Source organism: Protopterus annectens, chromosome 17.part0 (assembly GCF_019279795.1).
Source record: "Protopterus annectens isolate FY-2018-M chromosome 17.part0, PAN1.0, whole genome shotgun sequence".
Classification (NCBI taxonomy): domain Eukaryota; kingdom Metazoa; phylum Chordata; order Ceratodontiformes; family Protopteridae; genus Protopterus; species Protopterus annectens.
The window spans coordinates 827,379,124-827,402,930 of record NC_056751.1 but is presented as its reverse complement, the minus strand read 5'-3'; the positions used below and the strand labels follow the sequence as shown (position 1 = coordinate 827,402,930).

Below are 23,807 nucleotides of genomic sequence, written 5' to 3'. Positions count from 1 at the left end.
TCTAATTCCTTTCTTGGAAAACTATTCTCCTGGTAGCATTACATCTGCAAGAAGAGTCTGAGTTGCAAGCTCTATCAATCAAACCAGCATACCTGATCTTGCATAGAGAGAGTATCCCTACGTAAAAATCTGTCCTTCGTACCAAATGTTTGTTCCCAGACCAATCTAAATCAATCTATTGAGCTCCCAGTGTTTTTTTCCCAATCATAGCAACAAGGCAGAGTACAAATTTCACCAATTGGATGTGCATAGACAGCTTAGATTTTATCTGCATAGAACTAAAGATTTCAGGAAAACTGATCAATTGTTCATTTCCTTTTCTGAAGCAAAAAAGGTGCATGCCACTTTCTAAAATTACACTTTCAAATTGGCTGTCGAATCGTATTACCTTTATATATTCCTCAAATAAGAATTTACCATTCAAAGTTAGAGTACACTCTACCAGAGTATTAGCAACATCGTCTGCTTACTTGGTCAGATTGTCAGTGGGCAGTATTTGTGCTGCTACGTGGGCAACGTCTCATTCATTTATTACTCATTACAAAGTGGATTTGGCCTCCAGGGACAGGGTTTCCTTTGGTTCAACTGTGCTCAAAGGTGTTCTTCAGTGACCCACCCAAGAAATGGTGGTAGGGACGCTGTCCCATCCAGTAAGAAAGAAGGCATGACAGGACAACATAACATAAAGAAGTTATGTAATTACCATAACGTTCCATGTTGGTTGTCCATCTCGCTATTCATTCTTAAGACCCTCCCTCCCTTCCCCCAGCCAAGAAATCCTAGAGGCGAGTTTTTCTTTCCTTACTAAGGAGCTCCTTTGTAGTTTTCCTTGTTTCTATACTTGATGTATCTTTGTACTTTAGACGGTTTATTTATGGTTGGCAGCAAACAAGATCTGGGGAGTTACACCACTGTTTGTTGGGATACCCTTCTGCCACGAGCCAAGTTAGAGACTTCGAGCTAGTGTATTCAGCCGAGTCGGAGTCTAGGATCGGCTCTGAACCCATCCAGTAAGAATGAATGGCGAGATGGACAACAAACATGGAACGTTATTAAGTGCATAACATTTTTATATGAATGGCAGTCCTCTTATTCAGAAAGGGTCATAAGAGAACTAGGTGCATATGTAGATACCTTTCTGTTTGTCATGTCCACACCACAGTCAAGAAATCCTATCTGGCCCAGTTAATTTTCAGGGGAATATCTTCTGAAATCCAAAGTAGACATGCTACGACTGTACTCTTCCTTCATTGGATCCATCAATGAATACACTGCCTCCTTTGGTATGTACAGATGCAAGCATATTGCTCAATTGGAAAGGCCCCAAATATTTCTGCCAAGAAGAGTAAAGGATTTAATTCCTTCAAATTCCCCAATTAGCACAACTCGCCTTATACACAGCCTATAGGTTTCTGCAAGGTAATCTGACTCACTTTTTCAAGTCATGAAAGTCCCAGTCTTGTTTGACCTATATATTCGCATAGCTAGTGGTTCTATAAATGCCTGCACTAAGGACTTAAGTCTACACCAACAAACTAGACTTGCTGGAGAGAGGTTCCCAACTCTTATTCGTAGCCTGTGGATTAAGTTGCAATCACAGGGCAGACAAAATACTATGGGTGTCTTTAAAACTAGTTTTGGATGAGTAGACATTTTTCGTCAGAATGTTATGTATACTGTTCAGTTTGGGAGTTGAGCACCAAGATCTGAAATGGTGGCAAGAGCTTTTAATTTACTTTGTGTAGTGTCTATGGCTAGGCATCTTTTATGGTCCCCATGATTGCTTGCCTCATATGCTGCTATGAGATTATAGTTTTGGGTGTTTTACATGAAAACATAATTTGGTGTGTGCTGATTGATCATGATTCTTATGCCTTTTGTAATGCTACTTCACTTTTTTTTCTCAGTTTGTATCTTGATCAGAAAATTTTCTAAGGTGTATTAATTGGATTTTTTCTCTTTCAAGGCTTGTTGGGTGCTTCATTACTTCTGTGAAGTAAAGTTTAAAAGTGACCAGAACCTGCAGACAGCCCTAGAACTGACAAGAAGATGTCTTATTGATGATAAGGAATTGCCTGTGAAAGTGGAGGCAGCTATAGCACTTCAGGTACTCATCAGCAACCAGGAGAAAGGTAATATTAGGAGTATTAAGTATACGGTAGCTTTTTTAAGCATAATGCAGTATTTCTGGCAACCTAGTGCTTAAACTGCATGCTGATTGCAGGTTTCTTGCATCACTGACCTTTGTGTTAAGAACTACTTGCACAGCATTTTGGAAGTTTGTAGTGTAGTTTAGCTTTTGCCAAAAGCTGGTATGTATTTTCCAGTAGGTAGGAATTTACAAGTGTGACTATTACGAATCTGAAGTAAATGTCTAGTGCTTTGTAGAACAGTGGATGTTCTTCGTGTTTCACTGTTGCAGTCATCACTTGTGGGTTATCCCTGCTGTAGTAGCCTTTGGCCAGCCCACCTACCAAACTCATTGTTTTTTTTTGCATGGGCTGCCATTGCCTGTAGTCTTAATTCAAGTAGTCAGTTCTATAAAGCAAGGCAGCCGACGTCATTACACCGGTCTTTCTTGCAGTGAAGCCCATAGCAGAAGCAGTTAGCACAAATGCTGGTCGGTCGCTACCAGAAGTTGAGCTTTAGATGTTTTCAGCTAAAATTTAGTATCCTGTTGGGGATCCCTTTTTTCTTGCACTAACCGATGTCCAAAAAGGTTAACAATTGTCTCACCTGTGGAAAGCAGATCCCACACAGACTTCCATTCTTACTGCATCACTTGTTTAGGTCCAGACCATGACATCCTCCGTTGCCGGTTCTGTGCCATCTTTAATATGAGCGCCATTCACCGTGGAGCTCTTTTTGTTCCGTGTTCGCATTCTGATACGGTGTCAGTCAGCAAACAATCTGTGGACATTCTGAAAAAACGTAGAGCTAGATAGAGACAAGACCACACAAGGCTAAGCCTTCCGACTCTACCACTAAGCAGGTTGTCACTTCTCCGGAGTTCAGTGAGCTGCTTTTGCAGCCCCTGATGCCCGATTTGATATCTACGCAGGCCTCTACTGAGACCCTTTCGGTGTCTGGTATGCCACAGAAATCCTCTTGGTCTTCCGAGCCTTTGGCGCTGTCTGCCTTGGTTGAGTCTGGAGTCACGATGCAGGCAGTCTTCCAAGGAGGTCTGTCACACCATCAAATCTAGACAAAGACGTCTTCTCATCAGACTGCAGTTTCTCTCGACGGATATTCTTAGGCCTGGAAGCCAGGCCACTCCTAAAAAATCTGCCTCTAGCCACTTTCTTGCTCCTGCCCCACCACCCCAAGCACAAGTGCTTGAAATAGTGGAGGATCTCGTCTCCCTTATCAGGGGTAGTCAGGCCACAACTTCTAAAAGGAAAAGACACCCTTCTCCAAAAATTGACATGACACAGGATTCTGAGGAATATGACTGTTGAGGTTTTGAAGAGGAACAACCTCGGACTGCTTGAGGATTCAGATGCAGAGGAATCCATTCCATCTGCCTCCCCACCAGAAGACCTTTCTTTTGGGGAAACCCTTCACACCCACAGGGAACATTTTCCAGTGGTAATCTCAGGATTTCCCCCAGTCTAAGAAAAGACTTGGAGAGTTTCTGGACTTTCCCTAGCACAGACCCTTGGCCACCCCCCCCCCCCCCCATTTTAGTAGTGGAGTATATTTTCCATGAATCCAGCATAGCCCCTTATGCCCTCCCACCTGCTCCCAGTAAACCTGACCAGTATTAGAGTACTGGATTCTCACAAATACCTCTGCAGAAATCCTGCTGCAGACCTAGACGTCATTGCACAGGGACCTAAAGGAGCTGAGACTTGTTCTGCCAAGAATCCTATTCCTTCTGACAAGGATTCCAGAGCTCTGGACAGATGGGGTAAAAAAGTATACACTTCTGCAATCTTACTATCAGAGCACTCAACTGTGGTTCCATGTTAAAATATCAGCAACACACTTTGGAACTGTGAAAACAAAAGATTTCAACCTTTCCCGAGTGTGCCAATTTGAAAGAGCAGATTTACTGCACTCTACTTGTCGCATCACCAGATACTCATTACACTGTATATGATGCCCTAGAAGCCTCAAGCAGGGCAGCAATGTCAGGATCTGTCATTAGGAGACTTGCATGGTTGAAGGAACAACCTCTCCCTGATCGTGTCAAGTCTAAACTAATTGATGCACCCCTGGATAAGGACAGCTTGTTTGGAGTAAAAGCAGAAGAGGTCCTTAAAAACATGGAAGACAAAGCAAAATCTATGCAAACAGTAAGATTTCTTTAAGGTTCAACTTCCCAGGTTCAGCAGGAACTTTCCGTCTAAACACTGGTCCTTCCCTGCACCTAGCAGACAGGGCCAAGGTAAGCCCCGCAGGGGAAGACCACCCAGGCCCCTATCCCAGGGGCGGCAAAGAAACATTGAACCACTTCCACCCCAAAGGCAGGGAGTTCTAAGCCACCCTTCTTTGGCAAAAACTATTAATGATTCCCTCTCCCCCTCTGCCTCCTTTCACTCACCAAAAACTAGGAGGAAGGCTCTCCCTCTGCAAAGAAAGTTTGCTTTCTGCAACAAAGGACCAATGGGTCTTAAAGATCATCTTTCAGGGATACAAGTTCTCTTTCATTGAACTCCCAATTCCAATAAGGTTCCCAGAATTGCCTCCAAATTAGTGGGCAGAGGCATTGAAACAGGTCCAAACTCTCTTATCCCAGGGGGCAGTAGAACCTGTCCCCTTGCATCAAACTGGCAAAGGCTTTTATTCCAGACTATTCCTTTTTCCCAGAAAAGACGACACTTTGCGCCCCATCCTGGATCTATCCATTCTGAACACCTCCCTGGTGGTCCCCAAATTCAATATGCTAACTTTGCATCAGCTGCTCCCTATGCTGACAAAAATGCTTGGCTAGTGACCCTAGACCTAAAAGGTGCCTACCTCCACATCCCCATAAGGGAATCCTGCAAGAAATTCCTGTGCTTCAGAGCAGATGTTCTTTGTGTTTCACTGTTGCAGTCATTACATTTGGGTAATCTGCTGGTAGGTTGCCCTCAGTTGGCTTGATTAACAAAGTCTTGGGTCCTTCATCAGTTGCTGTCCCTTCTTCCATGACGTCAGGTCGTCAGGGGTATAAAACATGTAGCTGACGCCATTGCATCAGTCTTGCCGCTCGGTGCCCAAAGCAGAAGCAGTTCGCAAGTGCTGGTCGGCCGACTTATTAAATTTTCGTTTTCAAGTTTCAGAACCGAAGTCAACTAAAAAGCTAAGTACCCCATTGGGGAAACTTTATCTTGCTCTTTAGCGATGTCAGTAAAAGATAATTGCATTACTTGTGGGAAGCAAATACCTCATAAAGATTTTCATTTGTACTGTATTCCTTGCCTAGGCCCTGACCACAAAGTACCTTGCTGTCAGTTTTGTGCTAAATTTAATCAACGCACTGTTAAACTTTGGTATATTTTTGTTTCTGAATATTTTGGCTCACACTTTAATTATCCAGAAATGTAGTCCGTTAGCAATCTGACTACCGGAAGCTGACTATGCTTGTCTTAAGCCAGTCGCCAGTACTCCGTGAGGCACTTTCGCAGCCCCTGATACCAGCTGCTTCTGATTCGCAGACCTCTACTGAGACCCATTCGGAGTCCGGTATGCCGCGAGATGCTTCAGTTATGGAACCCGTAGATGTGTCTACCTTAGATGGGTCCAGAGCTGCTGTGCAGGCACCGGCTTCTGAGGGTGTTTTCAGGCCTACAGATTTGTATGTTAGACCGACGCCATCTTCAAAACTAAGGCCAAAAATCTGTCTAAAAAACTGACGCCTGGGCCACATGTGCAGGCCCCTATGCCTAAAAATCAGATTATCAAAATGGCTGAAGATTTAATTACTCTGATCAGGGGTAGCCAACCCCCCCTTCTAAGAGGCCTAGGCAAGACATTGATTAAGAATCTTCTGAACAGGAATGTTCATCGTGCATTACAGCTGCAGTAATTACATATGGGTTTTCAGCCGGCAGGCGGTCCCTCGGTCGGCCGAATTCCAAAGTCTTGGTCCGTTGTTGTCGTGTGCGCGCTCTTCTCTCTTCCCAGGAAGGCTAGAGTATAAAAGACACAGCCGACGCCATCTTCTTCAGTCTTTTTGCCGCCGGTGCCCGAAGCAGAAAGCGCAGCGCAGTGTGTCGTCGGCCAGCTCCTGAATTACGAAGTCTTCATTAAAGCTACTGGAACCTTTTCTTGCCTCAGACCGATGTCAGAAAAAGTTAATAATTGTATTTTAAGGATTTCCATTCCTTTGCATACCTTGTTTGGGCCCAGACCACGACTCGGCGTCTCGGGCTGCCGCTTTTGTGCTACCTTCAAACAAGCTCCACGTGGGCGGTTCTCAGTGAGACGCCTTTGCAGTCCCTGACTACCGGCGACACTCCTCGGGGTCTTCTGTACCTGAGACCGCTGGTTCTTCGTCCTTTCCCAAACTACTACCAAGCCCCTGTTCATGTCGAACCCACCAATGTGGATAGATCTACATCCACCCATGGTGTATTTAGGCCTTCATCTTCATTCTCCATCAAGGCCTTTACAAAAGCCAAATCAGCCAAGCATCTTTCTAGGCCTGCCTCACAAGGCCCAAGACCTGGACCCACCTAAGAAGCACATGCTTAAAATGGCTGAAGACCTGATCACTCTTATCAGAGGCTCACAGGCCCCTCCGGACAAGAGACCCAGAGTAGAGGAGGATTCTCCTCCTTCTGACCAAGAATCCATTTTATCAGAACATTCTGATGCTGAAGAACAGTCTTATTCACCTTTTGAGGATTCGGATGCAGAGCAGTCCATTCCTTCTGTATCCCCCCCTGAGGATTTTTCCTTTGGGGAAACTTTACACTCCCTGAGAGAGCACTTCCATTGGGAAGGCCAAGACTTTTCAGACTCCAAGAAAAGACTTAGGGAATTCCTCTGGTTACCTCAGCATAGACCTCTGGCTATTCCTCCTGTTTTGGAGGTTTTGGATGATGTATACTGAGGCCTGTTTAAACCCTGATTCTCTGCCTCCTGCACCAGTTAAGCGGATAGGTATTACAGAGTTCCTAATTCTCATCAGTTTCTCTATAAAGGCCATAATGCAGACCCTGAAACTATTTCTCAAGGCCCTAAAGGAATTAAGGCTTCCACGGCCAAGAATCCACTACCACGGAAAGGGAATCTAGATCACTAGAAAGGTGGGGTAAGAAGGTTTATACCTCGGCCACCCTTGCCATGAGGGCCTTAAACTGCCAGTTTCATATGATTAAATATCAGCAATTTCTGTTATCACAATTAAAACAAAAATGTCACAACCTGAACAACCAGATTTAAAGAGTTGCAGGATATGATGCATAGTGCTGAGCAAGCGGGCAAGCACACCTTACAATGTGGTTATGATGCACTAGAGGCCTCCAGCAGATCAGCTGCCACTGGAGCAGTCATTCGCAGACATGCATGGCTAAGGGAACAAAATCTTCCAGATCAGGTGAAAGCAAAAATTCTGGATGCACCGTTACATAAGGATGTTCTTTTTGGTGGTAATGCTGAGGATATTTTACGTAAAATGGAAGAAAAGGCAAAATCTATGCAAACTGTCAAAGCTTTCTTACAGGTTCAGCCACCAAGGTTCAGCAGGAATTGGAAAACTGGTCCTTTCCAACCACTGACAAAGCCCAAAGGGGCAGATACAGACGCGGAAGGGGCAGAGGACAACCCCAAGGATCCTACAGAGGCAGACAATAGCAATCACCAACACCAAGAAGTGGTGACGACAGTGCGCAGCAATACAGAAAGCAAACTCAATGACTCCCTCATTTCCATGCCAAGCAGAATTCAACTGGCAGCACCTTTGGGAGGAAAACTGGCACTATTTGCAAACAATTGGCATATTGTCACAACAGACAAATGGATTCTGGACATAATAAACAGAGGCTACAAATTTCATTTCCACACTCTTCCAAAAATGAGAGGCATGCCAAACCTACCACAAAATCAAAGGGTAGAGGCACAACTACAAATCGCAAAGCTCCTAAACATGAGGGCTATACAAAAGGTACCAACAAGCACAAGGTTTTTATTCAAGGCTTTTTCTGGTGCCAAGAAAAGGAAGCGACTGGAGACCCATTCTGGACTTATCCATTCTCAACACATTTCTTCTAGTACCAAAATTCAAGATGCTCACATTACAGCAACTCCTTCCCATGCTGGGCAAGGGGTTTTGGCTGGTAACATTGGACCTCAAGGAGGCATACCTGCATGTCCCAATCAGACAAAGTTGCAGAAGATACCTCAGATTTCTTGCAGGTTCAAATCACTATCAATTCTCTGCATTGCCCTTTGGCTTATCTACTGCCCAGAGTATTCACCAAGTGCCTGGCATCAGTGATTGCATACTGCAGACTTCAAGGGATACAAATTTACCCTTATCTGGACGACTGCCTGATCCAAGCGGACAGCAAACTCGTACTTCTCAAACATCTGGCATATGTGACTCGCTTACTGCTTTCTCTGGGATACACCATCAACAAGGAGAAATCAAAACTAACACCCTCTCAGAAAAATACCTTCCTGGGTGCCAACTTGGACACAAACACCCAGATGGCTTACCTAACAACAGAAAAACAAGGGCAACTATCTCATTACTTCAAAATGCTTGCAAAAGTACCAGGCTTACTGCAAGGAAAATCCTGCAGGCTCTGGGATTCATGGCATCTTGCATTCTTCTAATCCCATGTGCAAAGCTGCACATGAGGAAACTTCAATGGTACCTAAAAATCTATGGTCTCAACACAGTCACAGCTTAGAAGTGGAGATTCCAATAATTCCCTGTCTACAAAGAAATTCATATGGTGGGCCCAAGCATGCCAAGTAAACAAAGGCCTCCCATTCTGCAAGCCTCAAGCTACACAAGTCATAACCACAGACGCCTCAGATTACATGAAGGACAGGTGCATTCAGGGCAGATGGCACAAAACAGAAAAGCACCTCCACATCAATCAAAAAGAAATGCTGGCAGTAATAAATGCAATTTCAGCGTTCAGAGAATTCCTGCATCCAGGACAGCTGCTCATAAGAACAGACAACACCACAGTAATGTGGTACATAAACAAACAAGGAGGGACTCATTCTTACCCCTTGTGCAGACTAACCATGACTCTTTGGAATCTAGCTCTGGAAAGACAAATAGAACTCCAGGCTCAGTACCTACCAGGAATGGAAAACACACTGGCAGACACTCTGAGCAGGCATATGACAGACCCTCACAAGCTGCATCCACACGTATTCACAGAGATTGTTCAAGCGTGGGAAGGCCAGACATAGACCTTTTGCCTCCCACAAAATCATCAATTAAAAGTTTTGCTCAAGGACCTTTCACCCAAAGGCTTGGAAAGTTTCATTCACATGGACAACTTGGTCAGTTTATGCATTCCCACCACTACCTCTGCTGCCCAAGGTGCTTTTGAAAGCAAGAACAGACAAGCCAAGGATGATACTGATTGCTCCAGATTGGCCGAGACAACATTGGTATCCACTATTGAGGAGCCTAACACACACTCCTCCGTGGCCCCTGCCTCTAATGCCTCTACTGCTGGCGCAGAACAATTTCAAAACTCTTCACAGTCAGCTGAAAACTCTGTCTAGCTGCATGGAAAATCCCTTAACTTCACATCAGGCACTACTCTCCAAAGAAGTGCAGGATGTCATTTTGGAGGCTAGAAGACCATCTACAAGAAAAGCTTACTCCATAAATGGAAGCGGTTTTGCTGTTGGAATGAAGAACGAGGACAGGATCCTAGAAAATTAAACCTGCCTCAGATTTTACAGTACCTGACTGAACTTTTGAGCAAGGGACTTTCCTTTTCCTCAATCAAGATACATGCCTCAGCAATATCTGCAGAATTCAATATGGATCCTCCTTTATTCTCACACCCACTACTTAGACAGTTCCTCAGAGGGGCTAAGAACATAAGGCCTCCAAGGAAACAACCAGTACCAGCTTGGGACCTTAACTATGTATTGGAAAAATTGACATTGCCTCCTTTTGAACCAGCTGCTTCAGCAGAATTACAATATTTGTCCTGGAAAACAGCTTTTCTCCTGGCCATCACTTCAGCTCGTAGGGTATCTGAGTTACAGGCCCTCATGGCGGTGCAGCCATTCCTCATATTCCATCAGGACAGGGTTTCCCCCTCCTTTATGCCTAAAGTAGTATCTAGGGTAGCCCTAAACCAGGCCATCCACCTTCCTACCTTCTACTCTAATCCTCAAAACAAAGGGGAGAGGCTGCTTCATTCTTTAGATATCCATAGGCAGCTACGTTACTACTTGGACAGAACCAAGTCATTCAGAAAATCAGATCAACTCCTAGTTTCCTATGCTGTGGGGGGTCAAGGGAAACCTGCAACTAAACAGACCATTTCCAAGTGGATTGGTCACTGCATACGCTTTTGTTATTCCTACCATGGAAACCCCGTACCTACTGGTATCAGATCACACTCCACTAGGGCCACAGCCACCTCTACAGCCTTCCTCAGAGGAGTGCCTACTAAAGATATCTTGGAGGCAGCCACTTGGAGTTCTGTACATACCTTCACAAAGCATTACCATCTGCCTTTATACTCCAGAACTAGAGCAGGCTTTGCCACTGCAGTTTTGCAGGGCATTCTAGCTCAACCCAGTTCCGTATAGTACCTACCACCCTATACATAGCTTTGGGATTCTACCCATATGTAATTACTGCAGCTGTAATGCACGATGAACATAGTACAGTTTTGTACCTACCATAAATGTAGATGTTCGAGGGCTATTACAGCTGCAGTACAGGTTTCCCACCCTCCTTCCCTCTTCGTAAGACCTTGAGGCTTGACTCCCTATTCATACTTACTGACTGGGTTTTCCTACTATGTTTTATTTGCTTACTTTTGTGTTTTACACTAATTTATGTATTGCCTTCCTTTTGGGGGCACCTGACATGTGGGGCAAGAAAGACTGAAGAAGATGGCGTCGGCTGTGTCTTTTATACTCTAGCCTTCCTGACGTCAGAAGAGTACGCGACAACAACCGGCGGACCAAGACTTTGGAATTGGACCGCCTGCCGGCTGAAAACCCGTATGTAATTACTGCAGCTGTAATAGCCCTCGAACATCTACATTTATGGTAGGTACAAAACTGTACTTTCTATTTCTTCTGACTCTTCTAATGAACAGGATTTGTCATACAAACTTATGAGGACTCTGATGCAGAAGATTCCATTCCTTCTGCTTCTCCCCCTGAGTATTTTTCTTTTGAGGAAACTTTACATACTTTAAGGGAACATTTCCAGTGGGAAAGTCCGGATTTCTCTGAATCTAAAAAGAGACTTTGGGATTTTCTTCTTCTTCCTCGGCATAGGCCTTTGGTTATACCTCCTGTTCTAGACATGGTTGTTTTTTCAAAGTCTAGTATGGCTCCTGATTATCTGCCTCCGGCTCCTTGTAAGCCAGACAGATACTACAGGGTTCCTGACTCCCACAAATTCCTTTTCAAAAATCCTATTGCAGATCCTGAAACCATTTCTCCTGGTCCCAAGGGCATTAAGGCCTCTACTGCTAAAAATCCTACCCCTTCTGATAGAGATTCCAGTATGCTGGATAGATGGGGTTAGAAGGTTTACACTTCTGCAACCTTGGCAATCAGGGCTTTTAAACTGTCAATTTCATATGCTTAAATATCAACAGCATATCATGGGATTGCTTAAACAGAAAATTATGTTCATTTCTGACTGTGTGGAAAATAAAGATTTACAGGATTTATTGCATTCAGCTAAACAAGTTGGAAAACATACTTTGCATTGTGGTTTTGATTCTTTGGAGGCCTCTTGCAGGGCTGCTGTAACTGGGTCTGTGCTAAGAAGGCATGCTTGGCTCAAAGAGCAAACTGTTCATGTTAAAGCAAAATTGTTGGATGCTCCTTTACAACAGGGCCATCACTTTGGTAATAAGGCTGAAGACGTTGTAAAAAAGGTGGAATACAAAACTAAATCTATGCAAACTGTGAAAGATACTGGTCCTTTCCAGTTCCTTCGAGAGCCACTCAAGTCAACCCCAGACATTCCAAAGGCTCCAGGTTTTAGTCACGGGACTTTTAGAACAAAACAATGGGGTGCCACCTCCAAATCTGCAAACAAGGCAACTCCCTATGGTAAGCAGTCTTGATGACTTCCCTTTACACTTAACCACTTTCCTTTCAGCCGCCCCTTTGGGGGGGGGGGACTGGCAACTTATAACCCAGGACAAATGGGTTTTAAATATAGTATCCCAGGGATACAGATTTCATTTCCACACGTTGCCCATACCAAACGGATGGCCAGACCTGCCCCCAAATCAGTGGGCAGAGGCCCAGAAGGCAAGTACTGTCCCTCATGAACGTGGGGGCTATTCAACCAGTACCAGAAGAGGAAAAAGGAACAAGGTTTTATTAAAGACTTTTCCTGGTACCCAGAAAAGACAAATCATGGCGTCCAATTCTGGACTTATCTAAACACATTTCTGGACATTCCAAAATTCAAGTTGCTGACTGTTCAACAGTTACTTCCTATGCTAGGCAAAGATGCCTGGTTGGTAACTCTAGACTTAAGAGGCTTACCTGCATATTCCAATCAGGAATCTTGCAGAAGATATCTCCGCTTCAAAGCAGGCTACTTGCATTACCAGTTCTCTGCACTGCCCTTTGGCTTATCTACTGCGCCCAGGGTCTTCACAAAGTGCCTGGCTCCAGTAATTGCATTTTGCAGACAAAGAAATATTCAAATATAGCCATACCTGGACGATTGCCTAATTCAGGCAGAAAACAGGGACATTGTTCTAAAACCTCTGGCCATAAACGAAAAGACATTGCAACTGGTACCCTGTCAAAAAAATTACATTCCTGGGTGCAAACTGGAATGCAACTGCCCAGATGGCTTACCTTACGCCAGAAAAACAAATTCATTTGGTAACTTAGTTCAGACAGGTGGCCACCCAAACCTTGCTATCTGCAAGACAAATTCCGCAAGCCTTGGGGTTCATGGCCTCCTGCATTCTTCTAATTCCATATGCAAGACTGCATATGAGGAAACTTCAGTGATACTTAAAAAGTTTATGGAGTCAACGTAGTCAAAGCCTGGAAACAATGATTCCTATCATACCTTGCCTGCAACTAGAGTTCCTATGGTGGGCAGAGACCTGCCACCAAAACAAGGGACTGCCATTCACTCCACCCCCTGCCGCCCAAACCTTAACTACAGACTCATCAGACTATGCTTGGGGGATCTCATCTGGCAGGGAAGTGCATTCAGGGCAAATGGAGCCCAAATCAAATGCACCTTCATATCAATCAAAAAGAGATGCTAGCTGTACAGCATGCACTGACAGCCTTCAAGGACTACCTTCCTCCAGGGCAATTAATGATAAAGACAGACAACACCACAGTTATGTGGTACATAAACAAGCAGGGGTGAAAACACTCCTACCCACTTCGTAGACTAGCCATGGCATTGTGGAACACGGCCTTGACCTATCAAATACAACTACAAGCTCAATTCCTGCCAGGAAAGCTGAATACTCTGGCAGATGAACTAAGCAGAAATCTCGTGGAACCACGGATTTTCAGCATGTTGACATGCAAATGGGGGAGTCCAGACATAGATCTTTTTGCCTCACCCCAGAACTATCAGTTGGACAAATACTGCACAAGAATTCATCACAAAAAAGCCTGGAAAGTGGATGCTCTGTCATTCAGCTGGAAAAACCTATCAGTCTATGCTTTCCCCCCTCTGCCTCTGCTCTCCAAAGTTCTACTAAAAGTCAAACCAAAAATGATTTAGATTGCTCCAGACTGGCCTCGCCAACACTGGTACCCACTCCTGCGCAATGTGTCGCACCTTTCAACGTGTCCTCTGCCTCAGACACCTTACTGTCTCAGCAGAACAACCAAATTCTGCACTCTCGGCTCCAAACTTTGAATCTTGCAGTGTGGCTAATCACCTGAATTCACCCTTAGCATCCCTCAGCAGACCTGTAATGGATGTCATTTTGGAGATGAGAAGGCCTAGTACTAGAAAATGTTATGCTGACAAATGGAAAAGATTCTGTGCCTGGAATCACAAGGGATAAGCACAGCAGTGCCCAATATTCCTCAGATTTTACAATACTTAACAGATGCTTCACAAGGGCCTGTCCTTTTCCATATAAATCCATGCCTCTGCCATTTCAGCTCATGACAACACAGAACCTCCCCTCTTCTCTCATCCTCTGCTAAAGCAGCATCTCAGAGGGACCAAAAACTTAAGACCACCCAGGAGAGCTCCAACCCCTGCCTGGGACCTCAACTTAGTATTGGAAAAACTTACTCTTCCTCCTTTTGAGCCAGCTGCTACTGCAGACTTAAAATTTCTCTCCTGGAAAACTGCTTTCCTTTTAGCAGTCACTTCAGCTAGAAGGATTTCTGAATTACAGGCTCTTATGGCAGTGGAGCCTTTCATTTTTCATGCGGACAGGGTGTCTCAGGACCCAGTCCATCCTTCATGCCTAAGGTGGTATCCAGTGTGGCTCTAAATCAGACAATTCATTTGCCAACTTTCTTTTCCAATCCACAGAACAAGGGATAACGGATTCTGCATTCATTGGATGTACACAACTTAGATTTTACTTAAACAGGACAAAATCTCTAAAAATATGAACTACTGGTGGCATTTGCTGCAGGGTCAGAGGGAAAGGCTATTTCAAAGCAGATTATTTAAAAATGGATAAGCCATTGTATTTGTTTCTGCTATATGCACCATGCAAAACTATTCCCGAGGGGATCAGATCTCATTCCACCAGGGCTGCATCTACTTCTACAGCCTTTCTCAGAGGTGTTCCTACCAGAGACATTCTAGAAGCTGCTCCCTGGAGCTCAGTTCATACATTCAAACATTATCATTTACCTTTCTTCTCTAAATCCAGAGCTGGCTTTGCCACTGCTGTCCTGCAGGGCTTTATAGCTGGTCCTAATGCTGTATGACTCCATCCTCTCAACCATAGCTTTGGGAATCTACCCAAATGGTAATGACTGCAACAGTGAAACACGAAAAACATAGTACAGTTGTGTACACTTGCCATAAATGTAGATAGTGTTTTCACTGTTGCAGACCTGGTTACCCTCCCTCCAGCCCACTGTATTTTCTCTTGCTATACTTATACTTTTCTTTACTATGCATAAAAGCCTTTTTGGTGTATTTGCTTTTGTTTGGAGATATATTTTTGTGTTTTTAATTAAATATTTGGCTCCCCATTTGGGGGGCACCTGACATCTGGGGTAAGAAAAACTGATGTAATGGCATCTGCTGCATGTTTTATACCCCTGATAACCTGATGTCATGGAAGAAGGGACAGCAACCGACGCAGGACCCAAGACTTTAATCAAGCCGACTGAGGGCAACCTGCCAGTAGATTATCTAAATGTAATGACTGCAGCAGTGAATACACTCTTAACATCTACATTTATGGTAAGTGTACACAACTGTACTTTCAAAACACTTTCAGATGTTCTTCGTGTTTCACTGTTGCAGTCATCACACTTGGGTTATCTGCCTGCAGGTAGCCCTCAGTCAGCCCGAATACCAGTGTCTTGGGATTTCTGCATCGGGTCTGTCGCCTCTTCCATTATGTCAAGTCGTCTGGTATAAAATATGCAGCAGACACCATTACATCAGTCTTTCTTGCCGTGAAGGAGCCCGAAGCAGTTCGCAAGTGCCGGTCGGCCGCTACCTGAAATTTTCGGTTTTCGAGTTTCAAACATGAATTCTTCTAAAGCTAGCTAAGTACCCCATTGGGGATCCTTTTTTCTTGCTCTAACCGATGTCATAAAAGTTAAGCAATTGTCTTGCCTGGGAAAACAAATGCCTCAGAGATTTTCATTCTTAGTGTCACCTGTTTAGGCCCAGACCACTACGTCCCTTGCTGTTGGTTTTGTGCCTTGTTTAATGTCCGAAATATTCATAGTCTGGCTATCTTTGTCACTAAATTCTTTTGCTCCCGTTCTCCGTATTCCAAAATGGCTTCAATAAGACATCTGACTACCAATCTTCCGAAAAAGACTGCATTGGTCCAAAACTGCCGACCACGCTTCCGTTAAGCTAGTCGCCAGTCTGCCGGTACTCAGTGAAGTGCCTTTGCAGCCCCTGATGCCTGATTCTACAGATTTGCAGGCCTCTGTTGAGACCGGAGTCCAGGATGCCGCTAGATGCTTCTACTATGGAACCTGAGGATGTCTCTACCTTGGATGGGTCCAGAGCTGCTGTGCAGGCACCGGCTTCTGAGTGTGTATTCCGACCTACCGATGTTCATATTAAACAGACAACTTTTGTTTTTGCTAAAACTACTGAGTTTCTCAGGCCCAGAGTTCGCACTACGCCTAGAAAACTGATGACCAAAGTGCATGTTCAAGCTCCCATGCCACAAAAACAAATGCGAAGAATGGCTGAAGATCTTATTACTTTAAGGGAAGCCAGCCTTCCCCTGCTAAAAGACAAAATAGTTTCCTTCTAATTCTAGAGACCAGGAGTCCGATGACTCTGTCCCTTCTGATTACCAGGACACACCCTTATTTACCTGAGGATTCAGATGCAGAAGACTCCATTCCCTCTGCCTCCCCTCCAGAGGATTTTTCTTTTGGTGAAATCTTGCATACTTTAAGAGAACATTGCCACTAGGAATGCCAGGACTATTCTCAGTCCAAAAAGAGACTCAGAATTTTGAGTTGCCTCAGCACAGGCCTTTAGCTATGCCCCCTGTCCTGGATATTGTAGATGTCTTCATGGAATCCAGTCTTACTCCAGACACTTTACAAGAAGCCCCTAGAAAACCTGACCGGTACTACAGAGTACCTGATTCTCACAAATTTCTCTAAGAATCCTCCTGCAGATCCAGAGACCATTTCCCATGGACCTAAAGGCATTAAGGCTACTGCAGCCCAAAATCCTATCCCTTCAGACAGGGATTCCAGAGCTTTAGACGGCTAAGAAGGTATATACCTCTGCAACTCTGGCCATCAGAACATTGAATTGCCAGCTTCACATGTTGAAGTACCAGCAGCATATTATGGAACTAATTAAACAAAAAATGGTCTTACTTCCAGATTGTGCAGAAAATAAAGATTTTCAAGATGCAAACCAAGTTAGTAAACATACTTTGCAGTGTGGTTTTGATGCCCTAGAAGCATCTTGCAGGGCTGCAGTTACTTGGTCTGTACTGAGAAGGCATGCTTGGCTGAAGGAACAAATCTTGCCAGATCATGTCAAAGCAAAATTATTAGATGCTCCTGTAAATCAGGACCGTTTGGAACCGAAGCAGAAGTAGTTCTTAAAAAGATGGAGGAAAAAGCTAGTCTATGCAAACTGTCAAAGAATGCTTACAGGTGCAGCCACCTAGATCCAGTAGGCATTGGCCTTCTAAAAATTGGTCCATTGCAGCCCTTTCCAGGCCTTCTCAGTCCAAACCCAGGGGAAACAGGCCACCCAGACTACAGTCTCAAGGTATTCAGAGATCTAAACAGTGGAGTGCTCCCACCTCCAAAATAGGGAGTGGTAAACCACCCCTTTATGGAAAAAGTTCACAATGACATTTCAGTTATCCTTCTCAGCCTTATCTTATCCTTCTCTGCGCCCCTAGGAGGAAAACTTGCCCTTCTTACAAAAAACTTAATGTCCATTACTCAGGATTGATGGGTCCTAAACATTGTATCCCAGGGATACAGATTTTACTTCCATTCACTGCCAACCCCAAGCGGATTTCTAGACCTTCCTCCAAACCAGTGAGCAGAGGCTGAAAAGCAAGTACTTTCCCTTTTCAATATCAGCTATTCAACCTGTTCCAGTAGAACAAAGGGGACAGGGATGTTCATCGTGTTTCACTGTTGCAGTCATGACTGTAGGGTTCTCCCCTGCCGGCAGGAAGTCCTCGGTCAGCCAGAATCCCAAAGTCTGGGTCCGGCGTCGGCTGTTCAACCATGCTCCCTGACGTCAGAGCGCCAGGAGTACAAAGCTGACAGCCGACGCCATGTTCTCCAGTCTTTCTTGCCATGCGGTGATAGCAGTTCGCAAGTGCCGGTCGGCTGACTCCTGACAATCTTTTCTGAACAAACTTCAGTCCGAAGACTTTCTTCTCCTACTCTAAGCTAAGTACCCCGTTGGGGAAACTTTTTTCTTGCTCCAGTCCGATGTCGGGAAAAAGTTAATAATTGTATTTCATGTGGGAAGCAAATACCTCCTAAGGATTTTCATTCTTACTGTATTCCTTGCTTAGGCCCTGACCACGACGTAGCTAGTTGTCGGTTTTGTGCTAGATTCAATCAATGTACAATTAAACGAAGGTACGATTTTGTATTTCATTACTTCGGTAGGCGTTTTAATTACAAAATGTCGTCTGATACGGTTCCGGCTACCGGAGTTCACAAACGACGCAAGGGCAAAGACAGGCCTCCGAGGTCCAAATCTGACGATATCGCACAAGCAGAGCCAGCTTCCGGTTCGGCCGTCAGTGAGGCGCTTTCGCAGCCCCTGTCGGCCATTTCGGAACCGATGGCCGAAACGGACTCCCACGAGGAGCCATCTAGGCCTTTGAATATTTCAATTGCAGGACCTTCGGATGGGTCCGGAGCCGCTTTGCAGGTACCGGCTTCCGAAGGGGTTTTCAGGCCTACTCAGCTTCTGATAAAGGCAAAGCCAAAGACAAAGGCAAAGACTCCTTCCAAATCAAAGACTGCAACACAGGCCTCTTCTGATCCGGCTCCCATGTCACAGAAACAGTTACTTAAGATGGCGGAGGATTTACTTACTATGATTAGGGGTTCTCATCCCCCTCCAGATAAAAGGCCAAGGCAGGAAGTTTATTATGACTCCTCTGATCAGGCTTCAGTTTCTTCTTCTGACCAGGAATATTCTTTTCCTCCTTATGAGGATTCTGATGCTGAGGAATCCATTCCTTCAGCTTCTCCCCCTGAGGATTTCTCTTTTGGGGAAACTTTGCATGAAATGAGGGAACATTTCCACTGGGAAGGACAGGAGTATTCGGAATCTAAGAAAAGACTAAGGGATTTTCTTCTTCTTCCACAACATAGACCCCTGGCTAGTCCTCCTATTTTGGATATTGTGGATGATGCTTTTTCGGAGGCTAACTTAACCCCTGACTCTTTTCCTCCTGCTCCTGTTAAGCCTGACAGATATTACAGGGTTCCTGATTCCCACCAGTTTTTATACAAGAACCGTACTGCAGACCCTGAAACCATTTCTCAGGGTCCTAAGGGAGTTAAGGCCGCTTCTGCTAAAAACCCCATTCCCACTGAAGGATTCCAGATCTTTAGAAAGATGGGGCAAAAAAGTGTACACTTCTGCTACTTTATCCATTAGAGCTTTAAACTGTCAGTTTCATATGCTAAAATACCAGCAATTTCTCCTGTCTGTTTTAAAACAAAAGCTTACTTCCATTTCCGCCTGTGCAGATAAGGATTTACATGACTTAATGCACGCCACTGAACAAGTTGGGAAGCATGGTTTACACTGTGGATTTGATGCCTTGGAGGCTTCTTGTAGGGCTGCTGCCTCTGGCACAGTCATTAGAAGGCATGCATGGTTAAAGGAACAAAATTTGCCAGATCAAGTAAAAGCTAAATTATTGGATGCTCCTTTTCAGCATAATGTTTTGTTTGGATCTAAAGCTGAAGAGGTGATTAAGAAGATGGAGGACAAAGCGAAATCCATGCAAACAGATTTCTTACAAGTACAGCCACCCAGATTTAGCAGGAATTGGCCTACTAAAAATTGGTCCTTTCCCAATTCAGACAGGCCTCAGAGGGGTAGATACAGACGCTCCCGAGGAAGGCCTCAAACACAAGCCTCTTATAGACCAAGACAGTGGACTGCTTCCACTTCTATGGGAGGAGAGGACAGGTCGCAAACCCATAGGAAACAGACTCAATGACTCCCTCTGTTGGGCTGCAGGAACTTCTTGCCTGGAAGCCCCTCTCGGAGGAAAACTTTAACTTTTTCACCAAAATTGGACTCGTATAACCCAAGACAAGTGGGTTCTGGATGTGGTTTCAAGAGGTTACAAATTCCATTTTCATACCCTACCAAGGCCAAGCGGATGGCCAGATCTTCCAAAACCTCAATGGACAGAGGCCTTAAACCAGGTGGAAGCTCTTTTGGCTATGAAAGCCATAGAACGAGTTCCACTTTTAGAGATGGGACAAGGTTTTTACTGAAGGCTCTTTCTAGTCCCCAGGAAGCAAAATTCATGGAGACCCATTCTGGATCTGTCAGTCTTGAACACTTTTCTAGAAATACCAAAATTCAAGATGCTTACACTACAGCAGCTACTTCCAATGCTGACCAAAAATGCATGGATGGTAACTTTGGATTTAAAGGAGGCATATTTACACATTCCCATCAGGCAGGAACGCAGAAAATACCTCTGGTTCAAGGCCGGATCGAGGCACTTTCAATTCTCTGCACTGCCCTTTGGATTGTCTACTGCGCCCAGGGTCTTCACCAAATGCCTGGCTCCAGTAGTAGCTTATTGCAGACTCAAGGGAATTCAAATTTACCCTTACCTGGACGACTGTCTTATTCAGGCAAACAGCAAGGAGGTCTTACTCCAACATCTACAGATTGTTCAGAATCTTCTCATGTTCCTGGGATTCACTGTAAACATAGTCAAATTTGACACCCTCACAACAGATAATTTTTCTGGGCTCTTCTTTAAACACAACAACCCAGATGGCATTTCTGACATACGAAAATCAGTTTCAGCTGGCTTCAACTTTCAAAACCTTGGCAACTTTAACTCCGCTATCTGCAAGGAAATTCCTGCAGTCTTTGGGTTACATGGCCTCCTGCATCCTTCTCGTACCACATGCAAGACTACATATGAGGAAAATACAGTGGTACCTAAAAAGTGTATGGTCTCAGCACTGCCACAGTTTAGACATACTGATCTCCGTCCTGCCTTGTCTTCAAAAGGAGTTCCTTTGGTGGTCCAAGGCATGTACTCTAAACAAAGGAAAACCCTTCTGTCTGCCTCCTGCCACTTAGATACTAACCACGGACACCTCAGATTATGCATGGGGAGCCCATTTTCAGGGCAACTGTCTGCAGGGCCTTTGGACAAAGGATCAGGAGCACCTGCATATCAATTTAAAGGAAATGTTAGCCGTTCAGAAAGCTCTGTTGGCCTTCAGGAATCTTCTACAACCAGGACAACTACTGATACGGACAGACACCACAGTTATGTGGTACATAAACAAGCAAGGGGGATCTCATTCCTACCCCCTTTGCAGACTAGCCATGAATCTATGGAACACATCTCTAGCTTTCATTCTGGACCTTCAAGCTCAGTTTCTACCAGGGAAGCAAAACTTCCTGGCAGACAGTCTGAGCAGAAACCTTTCGGATCCACACGAGTGTATGCCGGACACCGAAATTTTCAGGATGATAACAGCAGTCTGGGGATGTCCTCACATAGACCTCTTTGCATCCCATCTCAATCATCAACTACAGAATTTTTGCACCAGGGCTTTCCACAAAAGCTTGGAAAGTGGGTGGCCTATCATTCAGTTGGAGAAACCTCTCGGGATATGCCTTACCACCTCTTCCTCTTCTTCCACGGGTATTATTAAAGATCAAACAGGACAAACCCAAGATGATAATCTTGCTGGCCCCAAATTGGCCTCGACAGTTTTGGTACCCAACTTTGAAAAACCTATGTCTGGAGCCCCCTTGGGTTTTACCACAGACTCTGAACCTTCTGTCCCAACATCAGGGTCAGGTTCTACACTCCCATATCAGAACTCTCAGCCTGGCGGCCTGGTTAATCCAGGGTCTTTGATTCATTCTCTCCTGCCCAAGCAGGTTATGGATGTCATTTTAGAAGCCAGACGTCCTAGCACTAGAAAATCTTATGTAGGAAAATGGAGAAGATTATGTTCCTGGATGCAGGCTCAGGATTCTGATCCTCTTCTTCCTTACATTCCTTTGATTTTACTTTACCTGTCAGATCTCTTACATAAGGGTCTCTCTTTCTCTTCCATTAAGATACATGCCTCTGCTATTTCTGCTCATTATAATACAGACCCTCCAATCTTTTCCCACCAGCTCATGAGACAGTTTCTCAGAGGAGCTAAGAACTTAAGACCTCCTAGATCTCCTCCCATTCCTGCTTGGGATCTCAATTATGTTTTGGAAAAACTCACCTTACCTCCTTTTGAGCCTGCTGCCTCTTCTGACATCAAGTTTTTTTCTTGGAAAACAGCCATCCTGTTAGCTCTGACCTCTGCCAGGAGAGTTTCAGAGTTGCAAGCTCTTATTGCTGTGGAACCTTATATTATTTTTCATCAAGACAGGGTTTCTTTAAGGACTAATCCTGCATTCATGCCTAAGGTGGTTTCTAAAGTGGCGTTAAATCAAACTATCCACTTGCCAACTTTTTTCCCCACTCCTCAAAATAAAGGGGAAAGGATCTTACATTCCTTGGATGTACACAGACAACTAAGTTTTTACCTGGACAAAACCAAGGACATCAGAAAATCATAGCAATTCGTTTCTTATGCTTCAAGTTCCCAAGGTAAAGCCATTTCAAAACAGACCATTTCTAAATGGATTGCTCATGGAATCAGATTTTGTTTTTCACACCATGGAAAGCAAATCCCAGGGAGTATACGGACTCATTCCTCCAGAGCTGCTGCCACTTCAGCTGCCTTCCTCAGGGGAGTTCCTACCAAAGACATTTTGGAAGCTGCAACTTTGGAGTTCAGTGCATACTTTTTCAAAGCACTACAATTTACCTCTCTACTCTAAGTCTAGGGCAGGCTTTGCTTTTGCAGTCTTGCAGGGCATTTTAGCCGCCTCTTCTACTTTATGACCACCTCCCTTTCTTTCTGCTTTGGGATTCTACCCTACAGTCATGACTGCAACTGTGAAACACGATGAACATAGTACAGTTGTGTACACTTACCATAAATGTAGATGTTCGAGTGTCTTCACTGTTGCAGTCTGTGTTTCCCTCCCTCCTGTCCCCTCTTATTTTTTCTTTTGTATGGTTTCCTTTTTCACCATTCTTTGAGGGTGTATTTGCAAAGGATATGGGACCTTACTCATTTTGGAACTCCTGACATCTGGGGCAAGAAAAACTGGAGAACATGGCGTCGGCTGTCAGCTTTGTACTCCTGGCGCTCTGACGTCAGGGACCATGGTTGAACAGCCGACGCCGGACCCAGACTTTGGGATTCTGGCCGACCAAGGACTGCCTGCCGGCAGGGGAGAACCCTACAGTCATGACTGCAACAGTGAAGACACTCTAACATCTACATTTATGGTAAGTGTACACAACTGTACTTTTCTACTCCAGACTGTTCCTGGTGCCCAGAAAAGAGGCCTCTTGGTGCCCTATCCTGGATCTATCAGTTCTCAAAGCCTTTCTGGTGGTCCCATAATTCAGAATGCTTACCCTGCAACAGCTTCTCCCTATGCTAGCTAAGGGATACCTGATTAGTTACCCTAAACTTACAAAGCTTATCTGCACATCCCCATAAGGTAGTCTTGCTGGAAATCTTTCAGGGCAGGCTGTATGCACTATCAGTTCTCTGCACTTCCCTTTGGCTTATCTACTGCTCCCAGAGTATTCACAAAGTGCCTGGCTCCAGCCATTGCATACTGCAGGCAGAGAAATATTCAAATTGTTCCATACCTGGACGATTGCCTGATTCAGGCGGAC

General features: G+C 44.6%; 1 protein-coding gene across 1 annotated transcript in view; it reads left to right on the top strand.

Annotated features, from left to right (window-relative positions):
* IPO7 (importin 7) overlaps positions 1-23,807 on the top strand; it is a 2,167,557-nt gene that overhangs the window by 1,417,400 nt on the left and 726,350 nt on the right. The window contains exon 13 of the mRNA XM_044059282.1: positions 1,967-2,132. Within this exon, the coding sequence (XP_043915217.1) occupies positions 1,967-2,132 (166 nt within the window). The remainder of the gene's footprint in view (positions 1-1,966; positions 2,133-23,807) is intronic.